The sequence below is a fragment of the Electrophorus electricus genome, chromosome 11, assembly GCF_041902795.1.
Source record: "Electrophorus electricus isolate QZ-2024a chromosome 11, ASM4190279v1, whole genome shotgun sequence".
Lineage (NCBI taxonomy): Eukaryota > Metazoa > Chordata > Actinopteri > Gymnotiformes > Gymnotidae > Electrophorus > Electrophorus electricus.
The window spans coordinates 7,183,287-7,209,127 of NC_137507.1; the positions used below are offsets into that span (position 1 = coordinate 7,183,287).

General features: G+C 43.0%; 1 protein-coding gene across 4 annotated transcripts; it reads right to left on the minus strand.

Annotated features, from left to right (window-relative positions):
• Positions 1 to 707: 707 nt before the first annotated feature.
• On the minus strand, positions 708 to 25,189 carry LOC113575825 (leucine-rich repeat-containing G-protein coupled receptor 5A). Of its 4 annotated transcripts, none has more exons than XM_081723142.1 (20): positions 24,833 to 25,189; positions 23,741 to 23,871; positions 19,117 to 19,188; positions 15,728 to 15,799; positions 14,973 to 15,044; positions 11,939 to 12,154; positions 10,622 to 10,693; positions 9,402 to 9,587; positions 9,186 to 9,254; positions 9,031 to 9,102; positions 8,461 to 8,532; positions 8,288 to 8,356; positions 7,958 to 8,029; positions 7,666 to 7,731; positions 7,506 to 7,577; positions 7,026 to 7,097; positions 6,703 to 6,828; positions 5,845 to 5,975; positions 5,457 to 5,537; positions 708 to 5,373 (listed from the first exon to the last, which is right to left on the minus strand). In XM_081723142.1, exons 1-20 carry the CDS (start codon positions 25,085 to 25,087, stop codon positions 4,301 to 4,303), a joined length of 3,051 nt encoding a protein of 1,016 aa, XP_081579268.1. In that variant the 5' UTR covers positions 25,088 to 25,189; the 3' UTR covers positions 708 to 4,300. The 4 variants fall into 4 exon arrangements, with proteins under 4 accessions (XP_081579268.1, XP_081579267.1, XP_081579269.1 ...); XM_081723141.1 differs by having other exon boundaries at positions 5,457 to 5,540; XM_081723143.1 differs by lacking the exon at positions 9,402 to 9,587 and having other exon boundaries at positions 5,457 to 5,540.
• Between the last annotated feature and the right edge of the window lie 652 nt (positions 25,190 to 25,841).

The window sequence follows — 25,841 nt, forward strand, 5'->3', positions numbered from 1 at the left end:
TTTAATTCCTCCCTCAGTGACTGGAATATAACATTGAACATAATATAATGATAAATTAAATTTGTTATAATTCAACAATTTCCCTCGAGATCAATAAAGTCTTATATCCTATGGGTATGGGCATATGTAATCCTATGAATGCATTATAAATTACTATGGAAGGAGGATATATTACAAGTATTCATATTCATAGTTTAATGTGTAGTGCATTATAAAGGACTATAAGACAGAAAAATGGTAGACATTGTAATGTTAAAATGCACTATAATCTAAGCATCAAAACTATATGTCTTTTTTTTCTAAACCACCAATATGACCTGATATTATTTAGATTTATTTAATAATATTATTGTTCTTAAAACCCTGTAAAAGCTGGGTATAGCACATTAAATATTACATATAAAACATGTGACTTAAAGGCTGTGTGCTTAAGAGAAACTATAGGAAAAGTATGAATGTATAGCACATTGGTCCCAAATGTGTGACAGAATAGAATTACCATAGCATGAGTTCTAGTGTATTATATTAGTAGATGTTAAGTATCACATGAGTTGGAGTGTATTATAATAGTGCCTGTTATGTGTTACATGAGTTGTATTGTATTATAACAGTACCTGTTATGAATCTATTGTCCATATACAACGACACTATGCAAACTCCTCATGTGTATCTTAACATTACCCAAAAATCAGTCGTTTTTCTTACATTTCTTTATTAAAAATAATTGTTTACATTGTTATGGTATGAAAACAAGCATTCTATATACAGTCATGAGAATGTACACTTATCTGTAGCCATAATGAGTGAAGCACTAGGCTAATATTAGAGGCACATTTCCTGGACAACATCAAGGCCTACCGTATTAATGATTACATTTCCTGGACAACATCAAGGCCTACCCTTTTAATGACTACATTTCCTGGACGCATCAAGGCCTACCCTTTTAATGACTAGATTTCCTGGACACATCAAGCCCTAACCTTCTAATGACTACATTTCCTGGACACATCAAGGCCTACCCTTCTAATGACTACATTTCCTGGACACATAAAGGTCTACCCTTCTAATGACTACATTATCTGGACACATCAAGGCCTACCCTTCTAATAGCTACATTTCCTGGACACATGAAGGCCTACCCTTTTAATGACTACATTTCCTGGACACATCAAGGCCTACCCTTCTAATGACTAGATTTCCTGGACACATCAAGGCCTACCCTTCTAATGACTACATTTCCTGGACACATCAAGGCCTACCCTTTTAATGACTACATTTCCTGGACACATCAAGGCCTACCCTTCTAATGACTACATTTCCTGGACACATCAAGGCCTACCCTTTTAATGACTACATTTCCTGGACACATCAAGGCCTACCCTTTTAATGACTACATTTCCTGGACACATCAAGGCCTACCCTTTTAATGACTACATTTGCATGTACTGAATCTTCTATCTGATAAAACCAAATATCAGGACACTGAACATGAACAGAGCATTTAAGGGAAAAGGCAGTTGGACTTTGATGTTGTCCTGCACTGTGTTAGACAGAACGTCAAAAACTGAATGCCTTCTAAGCATTAAACTGCATTAATTACAGCGTAAAGCTGAACAGCCAGGCCATGAGTAGGTCACGTTTGGCTTTTCTCCTTTTACTTTCTTTTCTTTTCTTACCTTGATGACAATTATTCTTTTGCATCAATTGTAGTTCTTTTCAGTGTAATTATTAACATATAGCAGTTTTATTTTATAACACTTTTTATTTTAATATAGTAAACGTTCATTCATGCTGTTTTAATGCGCACACACACACACACACACACACACACACACACACACACACACACACACACACTTCCAAAAGGTCAGTTTCATCATCTCCCCTTGTCTTTTCTTGTCTTTGTAACTTGGAAATATTTGCTTGTGTTAAATGTTATTTGCTAATCTGGCATAATTATGGCAGCCTTTTAAAACTGAAATGAGAATGATTTACAATCTCCTGGAATGTTATATTAACTAATTTACTGTGAGAAACTAGAAGCGATATTCACACACATGGATTTATGGACTTTATAAATATATTTAGAAATGCCTTCTATTTCATTCTTTCAACAAAACTTTCCTCAAGATGCAACAATCCATTTTACTTTGGTGTGTTATCCAACAGAATCTCCCAGCTAGGGAGTACACAGACATAGTTTTATAGATGACAATTCTTCTACAAATTTGTATCAGTATCAGCATCATCTGTGTATGTGAATCACAGGTCAAAATGCAGAATTACATGGAGGATTAATGGTGCATTTATACAAACCACAAATTACTGCAGAAGAACAGACATCAGTGGTTGAAATTATTTTTTACCACTGTTCCCTCCTGTACCCAGCACTTTACGGAAGACTGTTTCAAAAACCATGCTGGGTTTTCACATTGCTCAATTTGTGTGGCCCAACAGAAGATTTAGGTTCACAGCCAGTACATATGTGTTATTATTTGTGGATTCATGATGTTTCAATCAATTGCAGGCACACTTTTAACAAAAGTTGTATGGAAATATGGTAATGGTTTTTCCAATCACTAGATGTCGAACTGTTTAACTGTGGAGGTTATACTCACTTAAAGTCATAATGTGCTGTTGCAGGACTGTGAAATGCTTAGAAACCACTTTAATTTCTAAGTCAAAGAAACGCTATAAAATAACCTGTGCCTAAAATGACTTTTTTTTGCCATTCTTTAGCCTAAACCTTCTTTAATCATAAACTTAAACAAACATATAATCTATAAACCTAATAAATAATTGTATGTCGTTTTTTATCACAGTCTGCAGACTGCAAAACAGCAGCGTAACCTGTAGGGGCGTAACTGATCTGACTAATCAGAACAGAGTGGGTGAGGTGATCTGACCAATCAGAGCAGACTGGGTTCATTGGGAGGTATGGCTTAAAGACAGAGGAGCTCTACCAGAGCATTTCAGACAGAGGGGATGTAAAGAAATGTACAATATGAAAACAGTAATGTGTTTTTGGAACACTGAAACATGTAAATCTATTCTAGTAGATCCCAAAAATAATGAACCTTGAAAATGAGCATTAATAGGTCCCCTTTAAATAAAATAAAAGCAAAATGTTGGATTTGTCTCATTAAGATGACACTTTTATCCAAAGCAACCCACAATTATGTCTGAACACAACTTGAGCAAATGAGGGTTAAGGGTCTTGCTTAAGGGCCTAACAGCAGTAACTTGGCTATGGGGGGGGACTTGAACTAGTAACCTTCTGATTACTAAGCACGTACCTTAACCAGTGAGTGACCACTGCCCACAGTTTCCAGGCCAGCGTTAAGAATTATTTTACGGACAACCCAATCACAACCTCTGGCAGTGCTACAGCCTTTAGGCGGAAGCACCTTGCCAGATGGTTCCATGACACATTTACATTTAAACAAGTCACAAATGCATCAACCATGAACAAGATTATATACTTCAAAAACTGAAACATATATTACATATGTTACATGTCTATAATATTAATATGAAACTGTTATGATGGAATTTCTCCTCATAAGGTCTTATATTATGAAACTAACTGTGTATGCACTATTAAGCACTAGGTATAATTTGTATAAGACCTTCAGAGTGCATTGGACTGTTTAAACACGATTCCCAAATAACAGCACAGCAAAACCAAGCTGAAGGCAGAGGAGGTAGCGTGTCCAGTGTGTCCCAGAGCCTCTTTAGAAGGTGCACCTGTCCTTTTTTAATCCAGGCTTTCTCTAAGAGCCTGTTTATAAACACAGAAAATGCAACCCAGAACTAAAAGAGAAGCAAGTCCGGAGTGAACGCCTGACTGCAGCTCAGAGTTTTCCTAGCCCACAAACGACTGGGGCATTTGGCTAGTAACCAGCCCTGCAAAGCCAGGGATTTTGCCATTTGATAGTTTAATGCAGGTTAAGACCCTGTCCTCAAGACACAGAATAATGCCAAAAAAACAAGACATCAGTATTCAGCCCGTGCGTGCGCAAAGAGCAACACACAGAGGAGCTCCAGCAAAGGGTGGGACCCCTTAACTCTTAACAGAATCAGAGCAGCTCTGCTTACCAGTGTGAATTCAACACTGATACGTGGAAAACATCTATGACAGTTCTGCAGAAGAGCAAATACTTGATAAATGAAAAATGAATTCCTTAAGCTGAATTCATTAGCTGAACTGAATCAGTGCAGATAGCACCTCCACTACCTTTTAAATGTTGTATCTCGCCTTCAAGAATCAGAGAATATTTTTAATGTAACACTCATAACCCTAAGACGTACACGCACAGTGCACAGCAAGATGGCTGGACTTGGTGCAATCAGTCAGCAGCACCAAGGATTTGCTTCCTGATTCATCTGAACTGGCAAAAGGGACCAGAGCTTGCGTGGAGTCACAAGACTGCTTTTCCGCATCCTCGGAGTTGAGGGAATCCCGGCTCCGGTTCCGATTCCTCACCGGCATCCTCCGAGTCTGCCTGAGCACGAGCCCCAGGTCCTCTTTAAAGTGAGGGTTAAAGAGTACATACAGCAAGGGGTTAATGCAGGCAGGTAGCGGTGCAACCACCAGCAACACCAGTGTGGCCACACCTGGCCCCACAGCTGAGAGTCTCAGCAAGGCAGAGAACGAAAGGAAAGCCACTGGGAAATACAGGACGCAGTCAGCGAAGATCAGCCAGGCCACGTGGCGAACCATCGCACAGCCCCACTGCTTGTCCACATCCGCCTTCTCCAGGCTGCAGTATAGGCGCGTGTAGATGACGGTCATCACCAGGTAGCACAGGGAGTTGACCAGCACCTGAGCCACCGGGAAGCCCAGCGCGGAGGGCTCGCCCAGCGGCAGGCAGAGGGAGGACGTGCTCTGCTGGGTCGCCTGGAGGAGAGGCGCCACGCTCATCACCAAGCCGGCGACGAAGCAGGCAACCACGGCCATCTTAACCGCCCGAGTCGACGCTCTGCGTTCTGCTTCCGCTTGCCCGCTGCGGATGGAAAAGCTCCTCTCCACGGTGGCAGCCATTAGAAGGAAGACGCCAGTCTCCGACGCAAAGACAGACAGAAAACCCGTGAGCTTGCAGCTCACACTGCTCTGCCAGCGAGTGCCGTAGCTCGCGAAGCTGCCGAAGGTGAGGGCATCCAGCAGCGCCATGGACACACTGCACAGGCCCAGCACACTGTTGACGAGCGCTAGCAATCCCATCAGCAGCTTCACAGAAGACAAGAACATTGGGGACAGGAAGACAGAGAGCATCACCAGAGCATTACAAACCAGGGACAGGACTGCAATTGTCCAAACTCCGCCTCGGATAAGCCAGCTCCCAAACAGACGGAAACACGGCTGGAATGGGCCTTTGGAGAAGGAGAGACACAAGAGTCACACAGAAAGTTGGGCGGAAGAACCAAAGGACTGTAGTGAGCTGTTTGTTTGGTACCTGGTGTTGGAGAGCATTGAACAGAGTGATGAGGGAGAGGATCGTCGTCGGAGTCCACAGAAACATTCTCAAGGTCGTGGTCTGCTTTTCAGGAAAGAAATACAAAGAGTATAAAGAATCTGTTGAGTTCTTCCACACTGTAAAAATTATTTTGTTTTAGAAACTAGTAAACTGGCTGCTTTAAATGACTCAATTGGTTGGTCACTCAATTCAAATAGTAAGACAGGGAAATTTCAGTATTAAACCTAAAAAAAGTCACATTTTATTCAGCATTCCGAGCAGCATAAACTGGTTTTATGGTGTTTTGGTGGAGTTACAGACCACACAAAACTTCTGCCCTGGAATTCTGCCCTGTGGAGGGTAACGTTGAGTGAATGATGAGGAAAACCTGGACTGGGAATTAGGCCCTCCTTCAATCCCTGATCATTACTGCCATTCCTGCTTCTTCGCGAAGGACTCCCGTATTTCTCCCAGTTCAGGAATGCGCAGCACTGAAACGCATATGGCATCTCCACGACCCTAGAGACACAACAGCACAGCCGGTAAATGCGCAGTGCCTTCTCTCTACACGCCTGTGTGAGCTGCCACGTTAGTCTGCCTGAACATGAAATAAGTTTTTAAAAATCTGTCAAGGCAATTTTATAAAAATATCTTACAACAGAATTCAAACGCTTGTTAAAAAGGACATGCCAGTCTTCTCTGGTCAATGTCAAAGTACTTGTACTTGTTTTTGAAAATGTGTACACCTCCTGACAAAAATTAAGACACCACAGCAGATTTACAAGTTTCCTGGTATTTATAGTTTATAGGTATGCGTTTGAGTAAAAAGAGCATTTTTGAATAATGCAAAGAAAATAAGTTTCTATTTATTTTTAAACACAGTACTGATGATTTAACTTAGGAAGAGTTCAGAAATCAGTATTCAGTCCCAGGCTTCATGGGTCTCCACCAGTCTGTCAGACTACTCGTTAAATGAGATTTGGTTCAGGTGATCACCTCATCAGTACCTCTTTAAGCAGACCGTATTGGAATTCCACAGACGCTGGCACAGAAGGGCTGCCATGCTTACAGGAATGACAGTTTGGAGTAGTCCCTTAATTTGTAATTAGCTGTAATTAATAGCTCATGCGGAAAGACACACTTTATTTCACCTTTGAACAGGACCTACTGCAGGGACATCTGGCTCAGTTATGACCTAAGCAAAGATATAAAACACCTGGACTGGTGCAGCTGATAATGTACTCACCTCAGTGTAGGAAAGTTCTCTACTGGTAGCAACTCTTGTAGATCTACATTGCCAGCCAGTTTTAGATGGGTCAGCGTGTGAAGCTCCACAACAGGTAGTGAAGACAGCTTGTTGGAAGAGAGATCCCTACAGACAGGAACCGTTACTTATCTACACATACCGTCAGTTCTGTACTGGTTAAGAACACTATTAGCTTCAAGATTGGCATTACAAAACTTAATGAACACACTGAAATATATCTAACAGCACCTCTTTGTTGTTTGCTGTTATCTAGTGTTTGTTCACAGAGTAATCTGTTTTTAGTGTGAAATGTTGGCACGCACAGTTTGGTGAGAGCTGCCAGCCCTGAGAAGATGAGGGGACCCACAAAAGACAGTTCATTCCAACCTAGGTGACTAGACAGAGAGATGAATATAAAGACAAATATGGAAATATGGAAATATGTAAACACTCAAACTAAAGTAACAACCCCTAACAAGCCGATCTGCCTGTTCATGCCATTCCGGACACATTTCTAAAGTACACTGAAGTTATCTTTAACCAACATAGTGAAATGATCAGTTCATGTATGTTTGCCTTTATCTGATTTGATTTGTGGGTTCGCACACGCTGTCATGTGAGCTGTGACACAGAATTCACTCAAACTGAACACTGAATATCACTTTGGACACTCATTCATAGAGATCTGAGTCTTTGGTTTGATGGTGTTTGCTGTCCTGGTTTCTTGCTGTCTTGTAGACATTGTTACTGAACAGAGTGTAATGACTCGCACAGCACTAGTGAACATGTGAACTTGTACTCACAGGGTTTGTAGTGAGGGCAGGCTTCCAAATGTGTCTCCTCTCACTTCTTGGATCTGGTTATGATGGAGATCACTGGTCAGTAAAGACAAGCCTTAGTTATTACTCCTGGTGCTTTTAACATCAGCCGGCCATGGCATTATAGCGTTCAATGGCAACTCACATCATCCGGATTTTTTCACATCCTTGGAGACTTGGTAAGGTTTGGATTAAATTGTGGGATAGGTCTCTGAAAAGAAAACGTGCAATATCGTATGAGGTTTTGGCCAAGGATAGTAATATTCTCAATCTAAAATATTCTGAGAGTCTTGTTCTACATGGATATGTCACTGCATTTTTTGAACAAACGATCTATTTTCAATACCTTAACATTTCTAGCTGAAGTTTAAATGTGCAGTGCAGTGTGTTGAGTTCTAGTGAGCTGCGAACACACGTTCAGGTTGGTGAGGACTCACAGGGTCTGCAGGTTGGGCAGCTGCGCACACAGTGTGCTTGGCAGAGATGTGATTCGCGCTCCTGTGATAGCACTGCAAAAACACACAAGTCAGCTCAACCAATCAGAGCTCTGGGACTTTGTGATTACCTATAAACTCCTCTTTATCGTTCCAAACCACAAAGCACTTACGTTCTATATGTAAGTCTCATCCTAAAGCAAACCGACACTACACATACTGGGACCTTTAGCAATTCAGAGGAAGCAAACAGAGCCGTGTGTTTGGATTGGTCTCTGAGGTGGTACTGCTAACGAAGGGTATGAGAAGAGCAGGAGTTGGGAGGTGACTCACAGCCTCTCGAGACTGTGCGTGCCTTTGAGGTCCGGGAACTCGGTGATGTCTGTTGCTCCGTTTAAAGACCTAAACCCAAAAGTGAAGACGCATGTAGAACTGTCCCGTGGTGGGCTGTTACTTATCCCTGCTACATGGAAAGGTTCATGGTGCCGAGATGCAACTGAACTCACAGTGTTCGGAGCTCAGGTAAGTGCTGGAATGCTGACCGACCCACGAAGTGAATGGGGTTGTCATAGAAGAATCTGGTTTTTTTTTAAAAAGAGAAAATGTATAAAACTCAGCCCATCATCTGCTAGACTCTCTCTGCCGGCCTAGACGGGGGAACTAAGGAACAGGCATTAGAGCTGAACTTCTTCAGAACTGGCAGAGGGAACTAATTCCCAGAATGAAGTACCTTTGCAAAAGTAAGTGCAGGCATTAGTAAATCAGTAAATAAAGGAACTAAAATCATGGCTCCTGACACGATCACAAGCCTAAGACAACAATTATAAGCATTTATATAGTTCCTTTCTCATTCTCGAGATTGATTTCATACAAGTTTGACAAATCACAAAATGATTTAAGTGAATACATTAAAACCAGGGGAAGATCAAAGCAATCTGAAAATATTTTCTTCACACAAAGCCAAAACCCACATGTGTGTAAGTGGATGAGTGCTAAGCTGAAACACTAGCCCCCCACTAGCACCCCACTAAATGTTTAACAGGCTTGAGAAGTGCAGGTCAGTCTTGGACACCCACATTGTCACGAGAGAAGGGTTCCCAACAAAGGCATTCCCGGGGATGGACTTGATATTGTTGTGGTGAAAACCCCTGGAAAGAAATGGACATGCTGTAGACCTTGTGAGAATGAAAGCATGACTATTGGATGGAAAAAAGATACTGCATATACTCACAACTCCTTTAAAGTCCTCAAGGACCTGATAGCAACAGGGAACTCTTCCAGACGGTTGTAATTCAGATCCCTATATGGACAACATTTCGTTTTATGTAAACATACTTTGCCCCCATTTTTTAATACACATGCACATTTTTTCAAAGGCCCACCGTTATGTTTAGTGTAAAGTGTGGCCCTGATCTGTGGTGTGTGCTGACAAAAATGGCATACACACTGATAAAGCTGTTGTGTAATGACTGCTGCTTGTGTGGTGTTTCCCTGGAGGAAAGCCCTGCAGAGGTCTGGATCTGCTGAAATCCAGAAACACAACCAAGTTCTGCTCCCTCTCTCTCTTTCTCCTTCCGAGGGTACCGCTACAAACACATGCAGTCTCAGAGGTCTGGGAACATCTGCACAAGTGCTGGAATTTAACAGAAAACCCACAAGTGGTCATCTACCCATCATGCCCACATTTTCAGCATCAGCACAGCAAGTTGACCTGCATTAGGTGAATGGACAGTGAAACAGCTTTTCTGCAGACGTCTTTCTGTGGTAAAATGTCAACCCTCAACTTTCAACTCTTTACACATAACTCAGCATCGCCAAAAGAAGGTAGACTATTCTCTTTCACCAATAATTGTGCATTCTCATGTCTCTTTCTCTGAGAATTACACCCCAGTTCAACAGTACAGTAACCCCACACAGTAAATAGTATGATTACCAAAATGTTACTGTAATGTTGCATCATAAACACTCAGGGAACAGATGCTGTTATGTATGGAAGTAGCATTTCATGTTATACTTGAATTTGGTTTGTGGTTCATTTGAAAAACATTATCAGCGTTTGCTGGGTTCCTTTGGTCGGCATCCGTCATGTAAATCCCTTTGGCTTGTTATTTAAACAGCTTCATTTGGGATTTAGCACAGTGTCTCTGGATGAGCGTGCTTGTTTGATATGCATACTATGTTGACTGGATTCTAAATGTTTCCAACTGGCTATATAAGACCCCCCATGAACATGTTCAAATGCTCAAGAAAGGACGATCACGATGTGCCTCAGAGTTCCAGATCAGACACAGTCCCTGGTCAAAAAGAGGACATGATGTGTTGAAGAGAAACATAATGTAGCATCCTTCAGTTAGCACACCTGTGCCTTTAAGATAGAAGACTTCAGGGTTCTGGACTTAAGCACAACTGTGACTCACATGTCTTTAAGGACAGATGAGAAGAATGTACTTAAGGACAGATGACATAATTGTACTTAAGGACAGATGAGGTGAATGTACTTAAGCTTGCAACGGACACAATTCCCCTTTTTGCGAGAGAAACTCTCCCCTTGAGAGAGACTCCCAGCTCACTCCCAGCACTGAGCTATAATTGTTATCCACCTGACCTGAGAGGAAGAGAGCAGGACGTGTACAGAGAGAGGCCGGCGTAAAGCAGAGGTCAACTCACAGAGTCTCCAGACTGCGTAGGCCGTCAAAGCTGTGTTTTCCCACGGAGAGCACTCTGTTGTTACTGACATGTCTGCACAGGAAAAGGAAATGGAACAGTCAGCTCGCCCCGGCCCCCTGCCTCTCCCCAGCGCAAAGCTGTTTAACACACGCACACACACGCGCGCGCACGCACGCACGCACGCACACACACACGCACGCACGCACGCACACACACACACACACACGCGCGTGCACGCACGCACACACACACAAAAACGACGGCAAACACAAAGAAGTAACGAAGGCCGCAGGCTCCTTCTGTTCTTCTGAGGGCAGTGCCACTGTAGGCTAATTACGATTACCTCCAGCCTCACATATTAACATAACTGTGCAGGGGCGATGATCAAAGAAACGAACTGTCTTTGATTGCAGACAGTTTCTTTCAGATGGCTTTTCTGCTAAATTCAAAAGCCTGTTAACAACCACTGCTCAAACTGAATTCAAATCAAATATTTTAATTTACAACCGAATGACTCAGATGTCGTTATTACAGTGGTGGCTCTATCATGGAGATGGTTTATCTCTCAGTAAAGAATACCCTTTCCTGGCACAGTTGCACATGTCGTATTACAGATACTGGACCAACTGTAACTGTATAGCAATTGTATAGCAGATACAAAGAAAAATTATTTGTAGAAATTAGCACTAAATGTTGAGAAATTGAATGCAAGTTTTGCGCTTATCAGTGTCATGTCAAGCTTTAGGCAATGAACAGGAAAGAAAGGTGTTTTTCACGAGTGTCTCTGACTGTTCTCTCACAGCAGGACTTTTTAACCGAGTTTGTCTAAGACCCTGCGGTAGACTGCCATAAGAGGAGCGTCTGTGTCAGTGTTGACAGTTAATTCAGTTGACAGTTAATTAACACCAATTAACATCGCAAGTAAAAATTCTTAAAATTCTATTAAAGCCAGTAACTGTGTTACTCATAAATTAATAAAAAATAATAACAGTTAGAAGCGATTGTTGACTAGAGAATGTTTAAAAATTTCACAATTTTTTTAATCTTTGCTCTTCTAGAAGAAGTTGTTTCATGTTTTTGGCAAGATATATTTTGATACAATCTAATGTCTCAGAGTTAGAATGTCTCTGAGAAAGCTATGCTGTCTCTCATCTCATATGCTGTCTTTATCACATCTGGTTTAGTAATTCTTCAATTCAGGATTTGATTCCTTTTTCCCTTCCAGTAAATAACCTCTCTTCTCTTTCCTCTCCTTGAAAGTCTAATTCTAGATGGAATAAACAAACAGACGTGTCTGATTGGCTGTGGAGCACCTACAGGACGACCAAGCTCGACAGGTTGGCAAATGCCCGGTCTGGGATGTGGGTGATCTTGTTGAGGGCCAGGGTCATCGCCTGCAGAGAGGAGAGGACACGCAGGGCATCGGCGGGCACTTCAGTCAACGCGTTGTCATCCAGCCAGAGGTGGCGCAGGGAAGACAGGCCATCGAAGCAGTTGGGAGGCACCCTGGAGATGTGGTTTGCATCTAAACGTCTGGTCAAAAACACCACGGGGATTTGGGTCTAAAAAGAGTTTATGGTTCTTTATCACAAGCCTTACAACTGCTGGTTCTACCCAACAATGTATGTGAAATTACAGAAGACATAAAATGGTGACATGATCTGAGTCAGACATGATTTCAAATGGAGTAGATTAGCCATGAAAAGTCACGATTTCAAATGGAGCAGATTAGCCATGAGAGTGTCAGTTTGCTTTGGTTCTGCACTATAGCTATGTGCGTCTTTGGTTCTGCACTATAGCTATGCGCTTCTTATGTGGTTAGTTTTGCTAACAAATTAGTGAAACTTGCCGTTCTATGTATTGCGCAAGCTGCATGTAAAACAGTGAGACATATACGTGTCTCGTGAGACATATATGTGCCTGGTGAGACCGTGAGACATGTACGTGCCTGGTGAGACAGTGCCTGGCTCAGTAACACTACTTCTACATAACCAGTTTAATAAAACAGCAGAATAATTCTCTATTTAATAAACCAGAGAAAGTGATTCTAGGTTCAAACTGGCTGTTACAACAATGTAACCACGTTTGCTATGCAATCTACTTTGATGTACTTCAACCCCTAACAGTTCAGCTCTGTCCAGCACACCAGCCATACTAGCATATTTGTGCACTACTAGTAACCCATACTAGCATATTTGCACACTACTAGTAACCCATACTAGCATATTTGCGCACTACTGCATTGACTGTATTATTGAAACCACCTCATACCTGAACTCCATTATCAACTCTTTGATGTCTACCGAACAATGACTCAGGTGATGGATTTTATTTGACTTGGCATAGCCATGAAAAAGCAGCTTTGCATAACCGCTCAACACTCGCTTAAAATATTTTGAATGTGTAGCCTACATATAGGACCTGCTACAGCTACATTAAACAAACTGAAGCAGTCAAGTCTTCAAAACTGGTGGATTTTTAAAGACAAAAAAATGAACCATAACTGTGAATTTTTTATAACGTGAATCATAAGAAATCATTCTCTATTAAAGAGATAGATGTAGTTTGTAGCCAATTAGTTGATTAATTAATTGAATACATTTTTAATGGTATAGGACATTGACTTATTGGTTACAATACATTGATTAATGTGGCTTAACTGAAGAACAGTAAAGTAGAAAGAAATGATCAGGCCCCTCTAATGGAGCTCTGAACAGCAGCATCCCCCAGTTCAACTGGTCTACACCCACCACTGTACACACATGTGGCTAAGTAAGCAATGGCTAAAAACAACCTAACTGAGGTAATACAGGGCTAGTTTATTAACATCCAGAAATAAATAACATAGAGAAATAAATGGGCTCCTTTTTGTTGATTTATATATTACATTTTTCCATCTAGCTGGTTAATGTGATTTACTCACTTTACTCACTAGCCCCTAAGTATTGCCTGCACTGATATTAGCTGCATTTCGGAAACATTGCAAAAACCTCACATTCCAAAAAGGACAAGTTACAGGTTTAACACTCCAGAGGCCACAACCTCGTCACAGACAATGTGAGAAATAGAAATGGCAAGAGAAGCACAAAATTAATCTTCTCTCTTTCAGCCAAGAACATACTCTGAATTTCAAAGGTTGCTCCCGCAAAAAACAAACAAACAAACAAAAAAACTCACAAACTGACATCATTAACTGCTATCTCTTTTAAACAGTTTCAGTGGCTTTCAGTGATGGCAAAAGCTTCACAGTGAAATTAGCAGAAACTAGATACTAGAAACTAGAAAATAGAAACTAGATAGTAGAAACAAGACACTAGAAAATAGAAACTACAAACTACAAACTAAATACTAGAAAACAGATAATAGAAAGTAAATACTAGAAACTAGATACTAGAAACTAGAAAGTAAATACTAGAAACTAGATACTAGAAACTATACATTAAATATTAGAAACAAGACACTAAATACTAGATACTAGAAAATAGAAAATAGAAAGTAGAGACTAAATACTAGAAACTTGACACTAAACACTAGAAACTAGATACTAGAAAATAGGAAGTAGAAACTAGACACTAGATACTAGATACTAGATACTAGAAAGTAGAAAATATATACTAGAAACTAGAAAAATATATACTAGAAACTAGAAACTATATACTAGAAATTATAAAAAATATACTAGAAACTAGAAACTAGAAACTAGGTACTAGATACTAAATGCTAGAAACTAGAAACTCGATAGTCTCTGTCCTCTGTAAGTGCAGCTCGGGGACTCGCCTCACTTCCACCACTGAAGGTACAAAGACTGCCTCAAGAAAGGCAGTTTTTTTCTTTTTCCTCTGACAACTATTACCGTAGATGCCTGAGCAACAACACGTTGAAACAATGAGCACACTGTTCCCTCCGCCAGGCACCAGAGAGATGGAGAGTGTCGTGTGGAACGATGCTTATAGATTCATGTGATCTAGGAACCGATATTTTGCATTTATTTCAGAGGGAAGAAAACTATGAGAATGTGATAAAGAGAGCAGATGGTGTTCAGCTCGGATGCTTTGAAAGATAATCCGAGTTCCCCCTCGCTCACCACCCTTTTCTGTCTTTTTAAAGTGATCAAAGTTGGAACCTCCCAAGGCCTGAATTGAGTTGAAGAAGTCTAAAGGTTTTCTCCTCATCCAGTGTCTCTTTCTCCTTAGTGCCAGCAGCGCCACCCCCTACCTTCTGTTTCATATGTTAATTAATTGAGCCCTGGCACTGGGGGGGGGGGGGGGTTCAAAGAAGAAAAGAGAAAAGAACGAGTGTATCTGATGTGTCTGAGAGACATTCAGCTGTGTGTGTGTACATGTGTACTCACAGAGAGTGAAGGCTGCGCAGGCTCTGGAAAGCCTCTCCAGGGACCTCCTGGAGCTGGTTGTTTTGGAGCATGCTATGTGGGAAAGCGGGAGAAGGCAGAGAAAAGGCCGTCAGGGCCGGCATGAGTCACGGAGAATTGCAACAGGAGAAGAGCTCAAAGGGAGAGGGGTCACCATCTAGCAGCAGGAAGAACTCCAAAGACAAGGCCGGAGACGTTCTCGCGCACGGCCTCACTGGGCCGCGCGCTTTAGTTTTCATAACACACCACATGTCAGTCATCAAAGAGTTCACTGCATGCAAAGTCTTACACTAGAGCAGTGCAAATGCACCATGTAGTTCTCTCTGTATTCATTCAAACCAGAAACAAAAGCAAAATGCACGTCATCTTAGCAAATGAAAGATTCTCCTCTGATGTTCCATTATACATTTTCCTTTTCAAAAAAAAAAAGTTAAAATACCAGAGTAAAAATACCATTTACAGTGTGCATTAAAAATGCACAACATATTCATTTATCAGCTGAAGCTACACTCCGAACTCCCACCTCAAAGATCCTCTTACTGTCTACATATGGACATACTGGACATATGCCCACCTGCACTAACAAACCCCAACTAACAAACAGATTAACTAACGCCACAGGCTCTCGCGTGTGTTGAGAATGTTTTACACACATACCTCTTAATACGTTCTAGACTGCAAAACGTTCAGAAAAGCTCTAAAGTGTGTCACATGACCTGGCATTAACATTTACTTACAGCACTTTGAGGTTGATGAGACCTTCGAATGCTCCTTTAGGAATGTCCCTCAGTTCATTTCCCGCTAATCGCCTACACAGGGAAGAGAAGTAACATGAGGGTAGAGGAAGTTAATTTTGGATTAACCATTGCTTTGTATTTATCCATTTTTCATGTCCATCATTTTATGAAACGTTTATGGTGCATAGGCATGTACAATTTACAACAAATGCCAACAATACTCTAATTCTGCTTATTTCTTCTGCACCGACTGGAATGTTTAATTATTTTAAACATTTAATGTGTTATTTTAAAGTGTTGATGGGTGTGGTTGTGTGAATGTGTGTGTGTATACCTCTCCCCCATTTAGTCACTAGTGCCATTCTGCTTGTGTTTGCTGTCTGTAAGCCTCGTTAGAGTCTTGGCCGAGCTGGCAATAAAGAGCTTGTTTCTAACGCAGACATGTGTTCTGACTCTTTCTTTAAATATTTTAAGGGCTTTACCACAACTTTGTCACATGTTTCTGAAGGGCTGTACTGTGCGTGGCGCTTGGTCTCATACCATCAGTGTCACAACCATGTTTAATCACACGGCAGTTCATGTTTGTCAAAAATCGAGGCAGCAACAAAATGGAAATCCCATTAGAGAATGCGTTCTTAAAAACGTGCCAACATGCCAGCTACTCGGCTACCCGAGGAAACATGTAGCGGAGAGGTTGAGGTACCGACGGTGTCTCGTTGGACAGCGTTCGAGACGTGTTTCTCCGGGCCAGGTACGCCTCTTCACCTTTCCACCTCTTCCAGTCGAGCTTCGAGTCCGTCACACCTGCTTGTGCCAGTGTTACATTCCACACTATGTCGAGAACCGCGGCAGGAAGGAGGCCTGATATTACCCAGCATGCCACGGTTGCGTCTTAACGCAGAAGTGCCATTTGTGGCAGGGATGTGCTGTGTCGTGCCCCTTACAGCAGATCCAGCCGAAGGGAGGTCAGCTGATGAATAAGGGCCTACATCCAGCCCAGATGAAACCGCTGCTCTCTAACTGGCCCAGCACATCTCCTCATGTTAGGGGGGCTTCCGAGAAACAGGTCGGGTCATGTCCCAAACACGTCGGTTTGCTCTAGACAGACATGAAAGCACAGACACTACACCTGAGCACACTGCCCTGGGAGAATTTGTTCTCGCTGAATAACTCTGGGACACTTGTTTACCCCAGGTGTCGGTTATGGGGTCATACAAGAAGGCACAGAAAGGGCAGAGTGAGGGTGTAGGAGCACTAGTGATAGCCGTGCTGTGTTTGTTTATTGGGCACAACGACTGAGTCAGTTGGCTAAGCCACATCCTGAGGCCTGAAGACGTGGTTAGCTCAGTTAGCAAGTCCAAATGATCATGAATTCACAGACTTTGGCATCCAGATTTGGTGGGCTGGAAAACACGGCCCCTCTTCATTTGAACAGGTCAGTATGATGTGTATTTGAGTTTTAAAATATATTTGTTCCCCTATTGTTATTGTTGATAAAAGGTTCTCCATGCTTAGCACTGGATAAAAAGGAATAATATATAATGATGCCAGATCTTAAAAATGTGTCACTATTATTGGTGCCACTAGATTTAGCTCCTTGTGCAGGGTCCTTTTACCAAGATTACGTCTGACATTATATGACTTGGGAGTAAAACAATAGGACAGCCCAGAATGTTCTGGAACATCATGGAATATCCTGTAATGTTCTCGCACATCCTGGTACTTGATCATTTACATTTACATTTTTTGGCATTTAGCAAAAATGTGCAGGATCAGTGATCGTTTAAATATTTCACAAATAGATGGATCTTCAGTCTACATTTCAAGACTGCAAGGGACCCTGCTATGCGGACAGCAAGTGGAAGTTCAATCCACCATCTGGGAATAGGACAGAGAATAGTCTCCATGCTTGTCTTCCACGAGACTGGTAATTCAAGCCGAGCCATACTTGACGTTCTCAATGTACGGATCCGGCTTTGACCATTGACCTCATATATGATGGGGCTGGTCCATTTTTGGCTTTGTAGGCAAGCATCAAGGTTTTAAATCTGATGTGTGCAGCTACTGGAAGCCAATGAGGGAGAGCAGCAGTGGAGTGATGTGTGGGAACTTTAGAAGATTGAAGACCAGTCATTCTGGATCAGTTGTAGAGGTCTGATACCTCATAGAAGAAGACCAGCAAGTAGCGAGTTGCAGTAGTCTAGCTGTGAGATGAGAAGAGACTGCACAAGAACCTGGGTAGGTGTGTGTGTGTGTGTGTGTGTGTGTGTGTGTGTGTGTGTGTGTGTGTGTGTGTGTGTGTGTGTGTGTGTGTGTGTGTGTGATTGACCACGATGTGTGTATCCCAGTAAAGACCATCAGCACCTCTGGAAGTCAAAGAGCCCATAAACAGCATATCTCACCACATTTTACAATGTAGGTCACGATCTGTGGAACAATCCATATTTATGCTGTGCTTGTTTGTTTTGATGCCAAAACATCTCTGGTGTTTGTGTCCAAAATGACGTGTTTGGTTTAATACAACAACAGAAGAATCAGATCAAAGATCCAAACAAGTAGGAAAGTCCTTTAAATGCCTGGTTGGTTTCTTCATAATTTTGGTAACTCCTGCATGCAGCCAACATCTCCAGCTATGATCCCTGGAACATTCCTGATCCCTGGAACCTTCCTGATCCTGGGAACATTCCTGATCCCAGGAGCATTCCTGATACTTGGAACATTTCTGTTCCTGGGAGAATTCCTGATCCCTGGAACATTTCTGATCCCAGGAACCTTCCTTATCCCTGGAACATTCCTGACATGCCAGCAACTTTAGCATGCCTTACCATCTTCTTTTTTCTACATAGAATCTTTTTTCCTTATTATGCTGTTATAGCAGACAAATCCCACTTACAGCAGGTCTACCCTGTCGGTGTGGGAGGTGCTTCCTCTGTGAGACACCATAATCACAACCTCTTCAGCTTCTGCTCACCCACCGCTACAGCACACCTGACTCTGCTCGGAGGAGAGTGCTAACTTTAACCTAACAGACACCGTCGGATGTACAGTCAAAATGTGTGTCAACAAGGAAGAAGAACCAGGCTGCCCCTCTCATCCAGTGACAGAGTGGACAGGAGGAGCTCCAGCCTCGCTGAGCTATGGAAGGGGACTCTGATAAACGTCTTTCTCTAATATGCTGCATGCGTTTGAACCAGGCTCTTATTACCAATCTGGTCTTAATGCTTCCATTTGTTTTCCTTCCCTTGTCATGTTGATGAATGAGAAAGGGTCGCTATGAAACTGCAGTGTGTGTGTGTGTGTGTGTGTGTGTGTGTGTGTGTGTGTGTGTGTGTGTGTGTGTGTGTGTGTGTGTGTGTGTGTGTGTGAGTGGATGGGTGGGTCATACTCACAGCTCCTCAAGAAAGTGAAGGTTGGAGAAAGCATTGCTGCGTAGCTGACTAATGTTGTTCATGCTTAGGTCACTGTAGAGAGAGAGAGCGAGAGAGAGAGAGAGAGAGAGAGAGAGAGAGAGAGAGAGAGTTGGAGAAAGAGAGAGGGAGAGAGAGAGAGCTTTACAAACAAAAGAATTTTCAAAGCAGACAGGCAGGTGGAATATAAAGTTTCGTGGGTGGTAAATAGTTTACTAGTCAGAGTGAGAGAAGACAAAATCTCTGGGAAAAGTTCAGCGATGAACTTCAGAATTCAGAATAACCCATAAACTTCTCAACTCATGTCTGAGGAGGCACATTTGCTGATCTATTTTTGCAGTTCACGTGAGAAGAACAATGTTTTTCTGATACAATTATGTGGAATATGTAAATATGTCTAGAAATAAGACTTAAGATATATTTTTATTTTTGCTATAAGCAAAGGATCTAAAGCAGTAATCAGGCTACTGATCTATAATTGTTCAGGAGAATAATAAACAGGAGAATGTGCAGACAGTCAAAACATCCACCACGTACTGTCTGCTGCAACAGTTGATTTCTAATTGTGTTAGAGGTGTGAAACATCATCAGTGCCAACAGCACACTCACATCCGCGCTAACAACGGTCTGTTCTAACCCCAATCCTAACATAAGGGTTGAACAGACCTATGAGGACCAGGGTAGGTCAGTGTTATAAACCTCGGATCAATGCGAAACACTGCACATCACCTACGAAAATGTGCCATAGTGGTACACAAACCTAAGAAGTCATAGAAAACACCCATATGACCTCACATGCCCATGTCAACTGTCTCAACGCCCACGGGTTCGCCGCGATACACCGACGCACACCTGCTCTTCCAGGCCCTTGCCAAGCTCCTGTCAAGCTCTCAGAAAACAAACTGTGTTCTGTCCACCAAGCTAGCCGCCTGATTTCCTCTCCGTCAACAACAGCTGCTTCCACCCTTGATTAGATCAACGGGACTGTTGCGCTGTGTGTGTTTTAAATCCTCTCGGCTGCAGTCCAGGTGCATGTGCCCTGGCCGTCTGAAGTGCGGGAGCTGGAGTTGGTCGTCCAGGTTTATTGTGTTACTGTGTTACAGGAGGCACAAACTCAGGTCCAGTCACTTGCACTAGCCAAATGAAGCACTACAACAGTAAAAGAAAACAGTATAAGAGAACAACATCAAAATTTTAAAAAGTGTGAAAAATGTGTAAAAATAATAAATTGGAGGTACTCCCTAAAACCATCTTCCTTCACTAATTCAGTTCATCAAAGCAAGACAAAGCCCAAATTTTTCTGTGTGGAGTATGAGCGTTTACAGTTAATTCTAAATAGCAGCATGGAGTCCATGCAATGTAGTTGCTTTTTGCTGTTTTAGGTACGTTTTAAGAAGAGGACCTGCAGTGGGCTCCATGGCAACAGTCTCCTCCCCCAGAAGGGCTAGCTCCAGTCAACTCTGGTGCCTCCTGGTAATGAGGTTTAATGTAGCAGAGCGGGACCTGGTGTTGCTGGGGAGGCAGGAGAAAGACCTGGGGGGAGGGGGGTTACTAAAGGGGGCAATTTCCTAGCTCCTCAGTGTCTTTCCCAAGGGTCTAAAGTATCCAGGTGTAGGGGGGCTGGAGGGAATTACAGGGCACCTCGCGGGCGAACGGTAGGGATACCGTTTCAAAGCGGTTGATGCTCACCCTCTCTGACTCTTAGCTCTCCTGCAGTAGACTGTCCGCCGTCCCAAATGCAGGGGCAACAGAAGCCTTTTTGTCCAGTTACTCGCTGTGTCTAGGTGAAGTTGTAGGACACTCATCAATCTTATCAGATGGATAAAACTGTTAGGTAGCATAGAGTCTCGTAATCCTATCAGCCACATTGCTTTGGACCCATCTGAATAGCCTACCAATTCATGGAGTCACGGTGTCTGCGAGGTATACACAGCAGAAGCAGAACAGACAGGGGCTTTGTTTGTTTACGGTGGCCAATGCAATTAGCGCACAGCCTTGGGACCCTTCAGAGGAGCTGGAGAGGAAAGAGAACCAGTGCAGTAGGTCATGGACTTTCTCTCTGCTTCAGGCCTATGGGAAACGTACATTTCACCTGTCATGTGATTGAAATAATACGCATGATGCAGCCTGGGAATTTGTAAAACCCAGTAGGGTAAGTGGCAGTACAGTGGTTTTTGGTTACAGGGCATTAAAAAGCTGGTTGAGAGTTGAAGAATGACGCAGTGGGAGGTTGAACGGCGTTCTCCCGCTCTGGCCAGCGTAGAGCACTGCGCACCTGCCACAGCTCCAGTACCAGGCACAAGAGCAAGAGCCAGAACAGCAGTAAACAAGCAGGCCCAGAGCAGGAACACACACTGGTGGGGGGAAGGGTGGGTACTAGGAACAGGCTGGATGGGTGTGGGGTGTGTTTGGGTGTTTGGGGATGGGGTGTGTTTGGGTGTTTGGGGATGGGGTGTGTTTGGGTGTGGGGTGTGTTTGGCGGTGGGGTGTGTTTGGGTGTTTGGTGTGTTTGGGGGTGGGGTGTGTTTGGGTGTGGGGTGTTTTTGGGGGCAGGGTGTGTTTGGGTGTGAGGTGTGTTTGGGTGTGGGGTGTGTTTGGATGTGAGGTGTGTTTTGGGGCAGGGTATGTTTGGGTGTAAGGTGTATTTGGGGGCAAGGTGTTTTTGGGGGCAGGGTGTGTTTGGGTGTGAGGTGTTTTTGGGGGTGGGGTGTGTTTGGGTGTGGGGTGTGTTTGGGTGTGGGGTGTGTTTGGGGCAGGGTGTGTTTGGGTGTGGGGTATGTTTGGGTGTGAGGTGTGTTTGGGTGTGAGGTGTGTTTAGGTGTGGGGTGTGTTTGGGGGCAGGGTGTGTTTCAGTGTAGGGTGTGTTTGGGTGTGAGGTGTGTTTGGGTGTGAGGTGTGTTTGGGGGTGGGGTGTGTTTGGGGGCAGGGTGTGTTTCAGTGTAGGGTGTGTTTGGGTGTGAGGTGTGTTTGGGTGTGAGGTGTGTTTGGGGGTGGGGTGTGTTTGGGTGTGGGGTGTGTTCCCACTATACTCCTCATGAACATGTAAAGTAAATGCACTTGTCTCTAGTGTATTAGGATTATTCTGTTCGACACGTGGTCCTCACACTGCTGCCTTCCTCAGTGACTGAGGAAGAGCAAACACTAGAGGAGGCTGTAGGATTAGCATTAGGATTAGGGCTAGGGTTATGATTAGGGTTAGAGTAAGGGTTAGGGTTAGGGTTAGAGTAAGGGTTAGGGTTAGGGTTAAGGTTAGTGTTAGTGTTGGGGTTAGGGTTAGAGTAAGGGTTAGGGTTAGGATTAGGGTTAGAGTAAGGGTTAGGGTTAGAGTAAGGGTTAGGGTTAGGGTTAGGGTTAGAGCAAGGGTTAGGGTTAGGATTAGGGTTAGTGTTAAGATTAGGGTTAGGGTTAGGGTTAGGGTTAGGGTTAGGGTTAGAGTAAGGGTTAGGGTTAGGATTAGGGTTAGTGTTAAGATTAGGGTTAGGGTTAGGATTAGGGTTAGAGTAAGGGTTAGGGTTAGGGTTAGAGTAAGGGTTAGGGTTAGGGTTAGGATTAGGGATAGTGTTAAGATTAGGGTTAGGGTTAGGGTTAGAGTTAGGGTTATTGTTAGATTAGGGTTTAGCCTTAATGTCAGGGTTTAGGGTTTAGAGTTAGAGTTATCCTTTATTGTTGGGTTTAGGGTTAGCATTAGGGCTTAGGGTTAGGGTTTAGGGTTAGCATTTAGGGTTTAGAGTTAGGGTTTAGGCTGTGTTCACAGGACTTGGGTGTAAACTAGACATTTGAAGTCTTGTTCATGCGGCAGTCTGTTCTTCTGTTCTGTTTATAAGAGGATCTACTCTACTAAGCCTGAATAGCTCAGCCACGCACCAGGACAGAACTGTTCTGGACAATTTCACACATTGCTGATATGTGACCTTGGTGCCAGGCCAGCAGGGTGAGGGAGAAACGCAGACTCTCCACACACACTCTCCCCTTGGCTGGTCTCTGCACTCCTCTCAACCACATCCACATTACAGTGTAGTTTGGTAATACACACTGTGACAAAACAAGGAGATCAGAATCATTTATTTAGTCTTGGCTCTTGCTCCTCCTCTCTGGGAGAATTTAAATATTATTTTTTTTATCATTTTTATGCACGACCCTTGAGACCACAGTGGAAATCTACATCGCCATTTCAAAAAGGCAAAAAAGTCCAACAGCATTTTCACGTTGGTCTCCTCACTGTTTCTTCCCTTTATGTCAGGCCCGTCACAGAACATGTGTTCATACCGCCTGCAGTCAGCTGTTTCAGAACACGGAAACTGAGATCTACATACAAAGTACAAGATCATTTCATATATGAAACCCTCTTATTACAGGGCACTCCGAAATGTCATAGAAATATATGCAGTGTCTGGAGATCAAATACAAAGCTGCTCTGAAATCACCACGACATAGCAATGTGTACTCACATTCAGTTTACAGGGAAACACAGGTGTGCATTCGTGATGCAGGGCAGGTAGAGTATGATGTGACGAAGCCCACATTCTCACAAGAGCGTACGTGAGTGCAGTCAAAGAGGGGAAATAAGCGCTCTACAAAGGTCATCATCGCGCCCAGGTGTACTTACAGGTAAGACGTGAAGATGCTCATCCCAGACGGAAGCGCCTCGAGCCCGCGATCCGCGCAGTCAGCTCGCGAAAACGTGCCGTCTTCTTCGCAGTGGCAAAGGTGAGGACAGTCGCTACGCCGAGCTCGTGGCTGCGACCAGGACACACAGCCCGAGACCATCACCAGCAACAGCATTAGAAACGTGCGCACAAGTGTCATCGTCACGGCACTTCAAAGAAGCAGCAGCGAAAACTTTAGCAAAAGCGAGTCCGTTGTCCCACTTGTTCTACGTCTGCTTAACGTATGCAAAAGTGCAGTGTTTTAAGTGCATTTATTTGAACTTTGCGCGCATGGAGAATTTGGACAGCGTACACTTGCAAGCTTACTGTGCGGTTTTCCTCTGATAGCCTACCTCACCATCTGTAACTGGCCTCGGTGCTACAGTGGTTTTCGTTTGCTTGACGTCACTTTACACCTTTCAAAAATCCGAGAGTCGCGTGGTAGGCTGGGCGCGCTCGAGACCCCGGAGAAGCTCAGAATCAGAAGTACAATGCTTTCTTACTTTCTCACTTCCTAACGTGCAACAAACGCAACAAACCTGTAATGTGTGCTACGTGCCTCAAGTACTATTTACATTAACACCTAATATACTTATTTACGATTGTTAACTAGCATTTTAACTATGTTGACTATTCCAATGCATTAGGCCTATTTAATTATAGATTTCCTTTAAGCCAGAGTGGTTTTACAAATTAAGTACATTTTAGCACTACTGGCAGTCTTTATAATTATTGATAAACACACACGCACACACGTTCTGGACAGAGGTCTTTCATCCACTGTGTAAGCAACATGCTTCTGAATAAGTAGGAGGAGGAACCAGTTTCTATATGAAACAGTAGACGTTTAAATCATCACATTCATTCCATGGGGTTCTAAAGTTCCAAGAGTGTTGATCAATATATACAATATGTATGAATAATATAAGCCAGTGTAAGTAGTTTTTAAGACGAGTCTCTCTGGGAAAGAGTCTCACATCTCAGTTTTATTGTTTTGTTCACGTTGTGTGTTATCGGCTGGTCTAACCAGTAAAGCAAAAAGTTTAACTCACCACCCACACATTCATTCCATGGGGTTCTAAAGTTCCAAGAGTGTTGATCAGTTCTTGTACAATATATACAATATGTATGAATAATATAAGCCAGTGTAAAGTGTAGTTTTTAAGACTGGAGTCTCTCTGGGAAAGAGTATCACATCTCATTAGTTTTATTGTTTTGTTCACGTTGTGTGTTATCGGCTGGTCTAACCAGTAAAGCAAAAGGTTTAACTCACCACCCACAGGGTAGGAAAGGGTTAACAACAGCATACTGAGTCCATGTAGCTATGCACGTCTGACCAAGATAAATAACAAAACATCCATTAGTGTTTAATCATCACAATACACAGCAGACATGTACAAGCACAGACATACAAGCACAGACATACAGGCACAGACATATGAGTACAGACATACAGGCACAGACATATGAGTACAGACATACAGGCACAGACATATGAGTACAGACATACAGGTACAGACATACAGGCATAGACATACGAGTACAGACATACAGGTACAGACATGTACAAGCACAGACATACAGGCACAGACATACAGGTACAGACATACGAGTACGGACATGTACAAGCACAGACCAGGTACAGACATGTACAAGCACAGACATACAGGTACAGACATACGAGTACAGACATGCACAAGCACAGACACAGGTGCAGACATGTACAGGCACAGACATACAGGTACAGACATAGAGGCACAGACATGTACAGGTACAGACAGGTACAGGCACATAACTGTGAATGGTAATAATGATCTCACAATATGTCATCCAAAAAACTATTAGGTGTCAGAAACATGTTGACATTACATGTTTAAAATCGTATTTGATTGTAACAGTCAGGCCTAATGATTTCTCTGCGTCTGTTTTTCCTGACAAAACTACCCTAACAACCCAGCCCTGACAGCACGTATAAACCAGCGCGGCTGTGACATGACTGAGTATAACAATCCTGCCCCCTAGTGGCGCCCATGAAAAGTGACGTTTAGATAATTCAATACC